The sequence below is a fragment of the Triticum urartu genome, chromosome 3A, assembly GCF_056163025.1.
Source record: "Triticum urartu cultivar PI428250 chromosome 3A, HENAU_Tu73, whole genome shotgun sequence".
NCBI lineage: Eukaryota > Viridiplantae > Streptophyta > Magnoliopsida > Poales > Poaceae > Triticum > Triticum urartu.
In genome coordinates, this window is record NC_141875.1 from 176,619,051 (window position 1) to 176,629,951 (window position 10,901).

General features: G+C 45.4%; 1 protein-coding gene across 2 annotated transcripts; it reads right to left on the minus strand.

Moving 5' to 3' along the window:
• Window positions 1–744: 744 nt before the first annotated feature.
• LOC125543398 (uncharacterized) lies at window positions 745–5,895 on the minus strand. 2 transcript variants are annotated; one of them, XM_048706728.2, is made up of 5 exons: window positions 5,643–5,895; window positions 4,027–4,099; window positions 1,901–2,007; window positions 1,669–1,790; window positions 745–1,186 (listed from the first exon to the last, which is right to left on the minus strand). In XM_048706728.2, the coding sequence occupies exons 3-5, from the start codon at window positions 1,977–1,979 to the stop codon at window positions 950–952; spliced, it is 438 nt and encodes a 145-aa protein (XP_048562685.1). In that variant the 5' UTR covers window positions 1,980–2,007; window positions 4,027–4,099; window positions 5,643–5,895; the 3' UTR covers window positions 745–949. The 2 variants fall into 2 exon arrangements, with proteins under 2 accessions (XP_048562685.1, XP_048562684.1); XM_048706727.2 differs by having other exon boundaries at window positions 1,901–1,998; window positions 5,643–5,894.
• Between the last annotated feature and the right edge of the window lie 5,006 nt (window positions 5,896–10,901).

A 10,901-nucleotide genomic window follows, 5' to 3' on the forward strand; every position in this document is an offset into this window, starting at 1 on the left:
AGCCCAAAGAATCGCTGGCATTCTACACCCACTGGCTGTTTGGAGAAAAGATCTAAAATTGATCTAAATGAAACAATCAAATTTTGTAGACATGCATCTTATTTTTTTTCCTAGCTGTTTTTATTGTAGATTTTGATAAAGACTGTACCTGTGCCTGTTTTCAGTGTGAAAACCAATAAACAATCCAAGGCTCTGATAAATTTCCGCGTACATTCTCTTGCTGAGCGTTAGAAACACCAGAAAAGCAGGTGAAGTAGACATAAAACTGGACATTAGCATTCTACCAGAAAACATTACACCGGCGACTCAGAAAGCTACTGCAGAAAGAAATATCATGATGATCTAGAGAAATACTAGCAACCAAGGTTTCAGCTACAACAACCCATACAGTTCCTCCCAAAAGGACACAATCAGAACGCAGTCAACACAGACAATCACTTGGAAGTTCAGCAGCGGGCAGCACCTGCTATGGCCATCAGGCACCCCATGTGGGAGGACACAATCAGAACGCAGTCAACACAGACAATCACTTGGAAGTTCAGCAGCGGGCAGCACCTGCTATGGCCATCAGGCACCATGTGGTGATGTGGCGAGCTGTTCATATGGTTTGCCGGCAACAGCAACCACAATGAATCACAAGTCAGTATATATGCGAACTTTAGAATAGACCAAACAGCAGGGTACGCTGTTGATTTTGGAGAAAAGCAGCAGCATACGACTATACGAGCAAACAAATTACACAAGTGAACCTTCAATGTCTCGTGCAGAATGGATACTTAAAATGACATCAGAAACACACTGAAGTTACTTACTGCAATCATCCTAGCCCAGAAACATTTTCACTAGAACAAGTTCATTTATGGAAGGTATCCATGTCGGAGCAAAACAGCAGAGCCATGCCCAGTAGGCTATCAGCAACTTGTCACTGCAACCCACGCACACATCAACACTACAGTAGCTCCATGTCAGCTGCAGTGGCTGAACCATTGGCGTAAACAGGGTGGAGAGTGTGCCCAGCTACAGGTTCAACATGAATCCATTTCCTGCCAGTCAGTTTATTCCGCTCGAACCACACATGGCCTTCCTTCAGAGAGAAGATAGTGTGATCCTTCCCCATGCCAACATAGTTCCCAGGATGGAAGCGGGTTCCTCTTTGTCGTACGATTATGTTTCCTGGTTCCACTTTCTGGAAAAATAAAACAAGTGTAAACGTTGGAGAGCGGTATGAGATCATTTTCCTTTTTTTGGCTATAATAATGAGATGAGTACAGCGACTACCAATGTTACGATGTATGGTATGATTAAAGCAGATGCCAAAATATCAAAAGTAGGACCCTGATAAGTGCCACATGTGTGGCATGAAGCAATTCCGCCCTGATGTTTTTTATGACAAGTTTAGTTACCCGAGGATGGCAACTTTAGTTGTGAAGCATGGCAACTTTCTGTTTGGATGGCAAGTTTCAGTTTTTTTGGAGTTTTTTTTCGTTTGGTAACTTTCATGTAAAAAAGGTCTGGGTGGTGTTACTTCGTGCCAAACGTGTGGCACTTATCATTTGGGCAAAAGTATTAGCTATTTTCATGTAATTTAGGAAATTATTCAGCTAATCTGGTTCAAGGCCATGAACAAGAAGAAACATCAAAACCATGAGGAGCACTTGAAGATGGTACCTCTCCACCAAATTTCTTAACACCCAGATACTTGGGGTTAGAGTCGCGGCCATTTTTCGTTGACCCAGCAGTCTTTTTTGTGGCCCAACGCCTAAACACCAAGCTCATTCCTCCAGATGTCTCTGGAATTAAGTACATACAAAATAAGGATCAGGCCACTGGCCCAGAAAAGGAAGAAGATATAAATTCTAAACTTTTATGTCACAGACTGTCTAAAGCTTAAGCTCATTACCTGTTGAGCTAGTGTACACTGGAACATTTGAGATCAGTTCTTTGATGTTTACTCTCCTGAAAACTGATGAGAGGGCCATCTTGCTTGCCACGGTTTACCTGTAGTCACTATAAGGATTCTCTCAAATATACTCCCTCCGTTCCAAAATAGTTGACCCCTCTATTTCGGAACGGAGGGAGTAGACATTAATAAAGTACTGTGGACAAAAAACAAATTATACTCATGCATTGTGCCTTTTTCTGCATTCCATGGTGATTACTCCCTTCGTTCCTAAATATAAGACCTTTTAGGGATTTCACTATGAACTACATACAGATGTATATAGACCATACTTTGTAGTGTAGATTCACTCATTTTGCTCCCTATGTACTCTATAGTGGAATCCCTAAAAGGTCTTATATTTAGGAATGGATGGAGTAGTTTTTACAATACGTTGCTCTAATTTTACTAAGCTAGAGAGACAACCTATAAATGTCCAAAAGGGCTCCGCTAACCTATGTTCTGCTATGTTAATACTTTTGGTGAGGGGGGTTAACCGAACAGAAATGGTATTTTGGACATTTACTGAGATGAGATCAAAAATATGGTGGTGGTGGAACGCGGGGGGGGGGGGGGGGGGGGGGGGGGGGGGCACAGCAGGGGGGGGGGGGGGGGGGGGGGGGGGGGGGGGCACAGCACGGGAGGCAGCAATAGCAGCGGCAGCAAGCAATTGAGGACGGGGGGAAGACCGAGGAGAGTTGGCCGGGGAAGATACCTTGCTTGCGGACGGGGGAAGAGCTGAGGCGACAGGCGATGGAGGTGGAGGCGGCTCCCGGCAGCGGCGGCGCGCTTGTGCACAGATGCGTCAGGGAATGGATCGTCGCCTTGGTGGAGCGAGACGAGGACGAGACCTCGTTCCTACGCTGCTGGGCAAACCTAAGTGGGCCGGTCATGGCGCAGCCCATTTAGTCATAGTTTTCGTGGATCATTTTGAAAGATCCGCCGCCTCGCAAGCTGTTCGATCTGACGAATGGAGCGATGGAGGGTCACTTTATATCACTGCAACACACGTCATGTTGCAGAAAATTTCCGCAACATGGATTATGTTGCGGAAAATTTTGCAACATAGTTCAAGTTGCAGATTATTTTTACAACAGATGTCGTGTTACAGTTTTTTTTCAACAGATGTCTTGCTGCAATAATTTTTGACGACAGAGGCCTCGTTGGAATTTAATTTGTTTTGTAACAGAGGTCTTGCAACAGAGACCTTGTTGCAGGAATTCGTTGTAGCTACCAGCAAGCAGCGACCACGTCGACCGAAAGAAAGGTTGATGCTCCCTCGGGATGGCGGGACATGAACGTAGCTCCTAGCGGTGGACGCGGACACCGATGCTTCCCCGGGACGGCAGATGCAGCTTGAGTTCGGTCGCACCGTGACGGTCGACGTTCATGATGGAGGCGGGCGACTCGTCGGCGGCGGTCGAAGCAGCGCGAGGAGGCGCCGCCTTGACGGGAAGCTTGGGAGGAGCATGGGTGATCACTGCTCTCGTGGAGACCCAGATCCAGATCCCACAACACACCAGTTGTTGCGGTGGGGGAAATTACAACAATGACTCAGTTGTGGAACCTAGTCTGGGTAATACGTTGCTCCTAGCCATTTGATTAAAATCAGATCCAACAGCCACGGAGGCGGACGACGCATAGGTCGTTATCTGTCGGGTGATGCTAATCATTTCCCATAGTTTTCTTAATTTTCAGAAACATAAAGGGCGGCGCTAGGCGCCGGCCGGCGGATGTATTAGAATTATCCGCCGCACCGAGGTCCGTTCGATGCGAGCACTAACAGCCATTAGATCTAACAAACCGCGTCTGCTGACCCCGTCATAACTTCCTGAAACAACGGCTCTGTTTCAGAAACAATATCCCCTGGCCACTTGTTCGGTAATTAATATATGTATATATATGATTAAGACTACAAGAGCCATCAAGTAGGATATAGTACTTCGGTTAAGACTTTCAAAACAAGGTATGGATTTCATATCATGAGGACAGAATGATAAGACTACAAGAGCTATCAAGTAGGACATAGTACTTCGATTAAGACTTAAGAAACAAGGTCTAGAGGCCAAAAAGCTTGTGTAAATTACCGAACTTAGGCGTGACAATTGGATCCCAAGATGGAGGCAACTCGTCCACCCCAACAAGAACCCAGGCTGCTGACTGTCAAAATAAGAACATATCAGAACCTCCCAATCAGTAATTAAAAATGAAACAGGGAAAATCAGGTATATTCCAATCAGGTTACATCATATCATATCTTTCAGCTCAGGCAATACTCCAATTTGCAATCAAGTACAGACTCAAAACATGAACTCATAGTATCTATATAATCTGGCGAACTGTCATTTGACACAGCCTAACAGTTAGGACCAGACATACTATCAATCTAAATACAGAGAAAGTTATACCAGTTGAAGAATGTCTGTGTAAAGATTTGCAAAATATGCACAGCTGTATCTTGCTGATACTACACTAATCAAGATGTTAGATTCTACACATCAAACAGCAGCAAACAGAGAAGGTGAAGGCTTTGATTCTACACATAGCGACATCAGACAGCAGTAAACAGAAACGAAAGCTGCGGCAAAACTCTGGCGAGTCAATACAGACTTTACAAAGCGACCCAGTAGTTCAGAGACGGGAGGAAATTGACCACCATTTTATAAGGTGAGGTGTTGGGCTGATCACTAAGCATCAACATTCTCTGCTATACAACATTGACTTGTGGGATCCAAAAATATTTCCTTATTGGCCCATTCAAGCAATTTCTAACTGGCCAACCTGTAATCTGCAACCTACTTCTGAAAGAACTAGTGAAAGACGCCATGATTTACTAACAACCAAGAAAACGAACAGAAGAATATTCTGCACAGTATAAGTTTCCATTTCAAATAGAACATACCACTGCACCGATAGATTAATTTATTAGCAAAACAGTCAAGCAAAGATAAGTTTAGGCTGGCTGACACCCGAGAAAGCACATACTTGGCTCTTATTCAACCATTCAAAACAATTCTGAGAGAATTGAAAATAAGAGAATTCAATAGTCTCCCAGAGAACAGGTAACTTCTAACTTTAGGAGCAGCAGTGCAAAGAACAAGCGGTCAAACTTGACCAATGAATTATATAGAACAATAGTAACTCCAAAATTCAGCTAAACAACTGCAAGTTGCCAATTACACACTGGAAATGCAACATACAGCAGATCATCCAACAACAGATAACTTTTGGTTAAATTCAACCAACCCATACAAAAGAGAAGCAAGCACCAGGCATATCAGCACATGGTCACAGCACATACAGACAACCGTTCCAACATCAAATTTGCTCCATGGTCACAGCACATACAGACAACAGTTCCAACATCCAATTTGCTCCATGGTCACAGCACATATCAAGATCACAATCACTATTTAACAAGCTGCACCACACTGCCATTACAATCAACAATGAAAAAGTTGATTTACAATCTGCCAATTTATCCTCAACACACAAACTTATGGCAATCTCGACGGCTAGGGTTAGGGTAGAAGAGGACGGCGTTTTTGGCAAGCTAGCTGGGTAGGGTTAGGGTACATGTGGAGCTGGGGGTCGGAGACGCCGTTCTTGGCGTGCTTGCCGGTGAGGACGAGGCGGACGGAGGGCGTGCGGGAGGTGCCAGCCATGGAGAGGAGGGGGGAGGGGAGGGGCTGCGGTTACTAACCACCGGGGAGAAGTCCAGTATGCCGGAGGAGATCGCCGACGTCGAGGCGTCGAGGCGTCTTCGGGAGGAGTCGGCGGCGGCGTCTTGGGAAGGGTCGGCGGCGGCGTCTTGGGTCGGGCGGCGGCGTGAGTCGGGCGAGCAAGAGGCTGTTTGGTTTACTACCAACACTTGCCCAGGCAAAAAATTGGCACGCCGGTGGGATTTGGCTGCAGTTTGGATCGAGGCCAAAATTTTGGCTCCTCCGGCTCGCCCTAGACGCCCTCGTTCTATACTTCTTCTATATTCGCCAATTTATTGGCGTGGCAAGGGCGCAGAAAACGAGCGCCAAAATTTTGGCAACGGGGCTCTTTCTGTGCGTGTGCATTGTTTCCTGTTTAAGCGCACAAGATATAAGTGGCACTGTGGCGGATTAATCGGCTAATTAAGCGTTAGCCGAATTTTCTGTGGCTCGCTTCTTTTCGTACGTGGTATCGTTTCTTTTTCCTTTTTTTTCTGTATTACGAGATCAGTGCGGCAGATTATAAGAGCATCTCCAACAGCAGGGCCGGCTTTGGACCAGTGCGAGAGGTGCGACGGCCCGGGGCCCAGACTAAAAGGGGACCCATAGTATATATGCAGTATATATATTATATATTACGGATTAGTGGAAAAAAAAAAAAGAATGACTAACGTCCAGCTTAGGTAGCTCTGAGCCCACCCAGCAAGCAGCACGCAACCACCACTAGGGCCTGCCCAACCAAGCCCAGGCAACGCACGTTGCCCTGTCGTTCGCCTGGAATCCAGGGAGACGCACCGACACAGGAGCACGGAGACGCATCGACACAGCAGCACGCCGCCTGACGCCGACACCAGCGCACCGCATCGAACCTGGAGCTGAGTTTGGGGATCAAATCGGCAAGAATTCGAGGAAGAGATCAACTGATCAAGATCATCATTCAGAAGGTAATAATTCTCAGATCAATCTATTCATAAATCCTAATCTATAGGCGAATATTTTCCGGTGATCTCAATTCTAAAACTTCCCATCTAAAAACATAACACCTTCAATCTCTGATACTGTATTCGTGTTTCTCGCTTGCAGCATAATCATGTTACCTAAAAAACATATATTTGGCTGTGAGAAAAGAAACAACAAGAAAAGAGTAGACAAGTTAGATTAAATCTCAGGAAGGCGCTATGGATATGTTTGTCTTGAGGCCTGGTGCTGCTACAAATTCAGAGCAATTATATATTATAAATGGTTAAGAAAAACCTGATGATACTAAGAATGCCATTGAGGAAAATCATGTCGAGAAAAATAATGCTGCGGAAAATGATGCCGATCAGCACACGGAAAATTTTAGTGACCATGAGAATCTTGGAAATGCAGATGAGCAGGGTTCTTCTTTTGATATATATGATCCTAGAACTTGGAATATTCTTGACAATAAATCAAGAGATATTCTCATTGAAAAAGGACCTATAAGGGAATACAATCTTGTGTTTCCCGAAGATGAAATTAGTGGCAGGCATTTTTCATATGATTACTACACAAGAAAGTTAAGGAATGGCGAGTTCAGTGATCGGAGGTGGTTAGTGTACTCTAAACACGTGAATAAAGTCTACTGCTTTTGTTGCAAAATGTTTAAATCTGGAAAAAGAAAAAGTCTGCTAGCATCCGAGGGATTGAAGGATTGGGGACATCTTAGTGAGAAGCTCAAATTGCATGAGAATAGTGTTGAGCATATCACTAACATGAATACTTGGAATGAGGTAAGGTTGAGGCTAAGTAAGAAGGAAACAATTGATAAAGACATGCAACAAGAGATTGCAAGGGAGAAGGAGTGATGGAGACTTGTTTTAATTAGAATTGTTGCTGCTGTGAAATTTCTTGCTAAACATAGTCTGGCTTTTCGAGGATCGAATGAGAAATTATATCAAGATAACAACGGAAATTTTTTGGGAGTAATTGAAATGATGGCAGAATTTGATCATGTAATGCAAGAGCATCTTCGGCACATTAAGAATAGTGAAATCCATCATCATTATCTTGGCCATAATATTTAGAATGAGTTGATTTCCCTTCTTGGTCGCACTGTTAAATATTCTCTGTTGAGGATAATTAAGGATGCAAGGTATTTCTCTGTCATCTTGGACTGTACACCTGACGTGAGCTATCAAGAACAAATGACTCTAATTGTGAGGTGCGTAAACATGTCAAGTACTACTACAAAAATAGAGGAGTTTTTTCTGGAATTCTTGAAGGTGGATGATACATCCGGACTTGGACTTTATAATGTGTTAATAGATTCACTTAAATCTGTTGGTTTGGATGTTAAAGATGTTCGTGGACAAGGGTATGGCAATGTTCGAACATGAAGGGAAAACACCAAGGGGTACAGAGCAGACTACTTGAAACTAATCTAAGAGCATTATTCATGCCATGCGCTTGTCATAGCCTGAACCTTACTCTTAGTGATATGGCAAAATCTTGCGGTAAAGCTGTTACCTTCTTTGGTGTTGTGCAAAGAATTTATATATTGTTTTCAAGCTCTACTAAAAGATGGCAGCTATTGCTTGATCATGTTCCAAAAATGACAGTTAAGTCTTTGTGTAACACTTGATGGGAGAGTTGAATAAAGAGTGTTCAGGCTATCAGATATCAAGCACCCAAGTTAAGAAAAGCATTACTGGAATTGAAGAGAACTTCTGCCGATGACGCCAAGACTAAGAGCGACGCAAAATCTTTGGCTAGCGCACTTGAGAAATTTGAATTTTTACTTGGCATGGTCATTTGGCATGACATTTTGTTCACTGTAAACATGGTGAGTAAGAAGTTGCAGTCTAAGTTTGTGTGCATTGATGTTACTCTTAAACAGATTGAAGGTGCCATCTCATATTTTAAGAAGTACAGAAATGACGGCTTTGCAACTAGTCTGGATATTGCGAGATCTATTGCAATTGATATGGGTGTACAACCTTTGTTTCCTGTCAAGAGACGTATTACTAGAAAAAGACAGTTTGATGAAATTAGTGGCAATGACGAAAATAACCAGAATGAAGAAACGCAAGCAAGTGAGGTGGAATCATTTAGAGTTAAATACTTTTTGGTGATGATTGATGTTGCAATTGCTTCCCTAACTACTAGATTTGAGGAACTGAAGACATTTGGGAGCACATTTGGGTGATAATGATCTAAGAAGATGTTGCACTAATTTTGTCAACAAATTCACTCATGGTAAGTCAGCAGATGTCGATCTAGATGATTTCGTTTCTGAACTAAAAGTACTGCAGATGACATTGCCAAACACATTCATGTCAGCGGATTAGATATTTGAGTTTGTTAGAGATGCGGATTGTTATCTAAATGTCTCAATTGCTTATCGTATCATTTTGACCGTACCTGTGACTGTTGCATCAGCTGAAAGGAGTTTCTCAAAATTGAAACTATTGAAAAATTATTTGAGGTCAACGATGTCTCAAGAAAGATTGAATGGATTGGCCATGTGCTGCATTGAGAAGAATATGCTGGATAGTATTGATCTTGACACCCTCATTGATGATTTTGCGTCAAAAAATGCACGAAAGTCTCGTTTCACATGATCATTGGAGGTTAGCATGCTATTTCAATATGTTTTTTCTGCGTTGTAACTTCCATGATACTTGGTTTGGAAGAATGACAGGGAAAATAATATATGCTTGATTCTAGTAAAAATATATTAGTTTTATGATTTTATAGCAATTTTATATTTTCATGTATCAAATTGGATTTTTCTCTCTATTGGGCCCACTAGTCGGGTTCGCACCGGGGCTTTCGAAATCATAGAGCCGGCCCTGCCAACAGGCGCTTAAAAAGAGCTCCGCGCACTAAAAGTTTATTTTTTTGGCGCCGGACAGCTCCAACAGAAGCTGTAGTGCTAAAAGTTTTTGGGCGCGCGTTGAAAAACGCTATCGCGCGCAGCATATTTTGAATGTCGGATTGCGCGCGCTTCACAATTTGCACTGTCCGCTTTTTGAACGCGCGTTTTTGGGCGCCTGCCAAAGCAAAGTTGGTATCGGCGCATTAACATTTATTTGGTGCGGAATTTTTGTGCGATCATTGAAGATGCTCTAACATGCCAATAAAACGTTGATGGAAGCTAAACAGTCACGCATTGACGCACGTCTGTTACGTGATTGTTGGTTGGATCAATTAATCATGTGTAACTGGCCGTGTAAATCATGATTAGTACAGCCCAACAACAGCCATATATAGTACTACGGAGATCAAATTTGTGTGGTCACATATGTAAGTACACGTATTAAAACAAGATTTGCGAACCAACCTCTGGTTGAGATGGTTAGAACATCTCCAGCCGCGCCCCCAACAGACCGTTCCCAGACGTTTTTGTCGCGCCGGCGTTAAAAAAACGGCCCAGTCACCTCTCCAGAAGCCCATTTTTCGCCGGCTCAGGCCGAAACTGGTGCCGGCGGATCCAGGCAGAACCCGGTGCCCTGCGGGGCGCCTGGGGCACCGGCACAAGCGAAAAAGGGCGCGTGGGTCCGCCCTGTCGGCGAGTCCAGCACCTATTCCCACCGTTTCTTCCCGCTTTTCCCCCACTTCCCTCCCATTTTCTCCTTTCCTCCCGCCAATCTCCCTCCCGCTCGCCTCCCAGCCGGCCGCCATGCCACTGAAGAAGTACGTCGCCCCCCGCGCGGCGGCAACCGCGACCGCCTCCGTCGCCCAGCCGAAGCAGAGGAAGCCAAGGGAGCCGCCGTCCAAGCCACCGAGCATGACAAACGCCGAGCGGAGGGCGGAAGTTCAGCGACGGGAGGCTGTCACCGCCGACCGGCGCAACAGGGCCATCGCCAAGAAGGCCCGTGACAACACGACACGCGCGGCTGCGGCTGCCGCTTCGGCGGACCAAGCCGAGGTCGAGGCGACTCGCGCGGGGATGATGAATTCACCCGGCAGCCACGCCCGGCACGCTCCCTGGGGCCAGCAAAGCGTCGGCTCTCCGTCGCCGCAGCCGTGGGGATCGCCCTCGCTGAGCTACGCCGACGAGGACGCGCACGGTGGGTTCAACCCAAACATCACCTTTCCCCATGGACACCCGGCCCAGCGCACGCCCTCTCCCGCCTTCGCCGGCCCAGCGCACGCCCTCTCCCGCCTTCGCCGGCGTGCAGTACCCTCCATACAATTACCCGTCGCCCGCCTACGCGTCGTCCCCGACGCCCCATCTACGCCATTGCGCGCTGCCCTTCTTGCACCTCGGCGACACTGACGAGACCGAGGGCGAC

What these genes read in the sequence shown, in the direction of transcription:
- LOC125543398 (XM_048706728.2), bottom strand. Translation starts at nt 1,979, where the DNA reads ATGGCCCTCTCATCAGTTTTCAGGAGAGTAAACATCAAAGAACTGATC. An exon ending in AGTGTACACTAGCTCAACAG is followed by an intron (nt 1,791 to 1,900) that starts GTAATGAGCTTA and finishes ACTTAATTCCAG; the next exon opens with AGACATCTGGAGGAATGAGC. An exon ending in TTAAGAAATTTGGTGGAGAG is followed by an intron (nt 1,187 to 1,668) that starts GTACCATCTTCA and finishes TTATTTTTCCAG; the next exon opens with AAAGTGGAACCAGGAAACAT.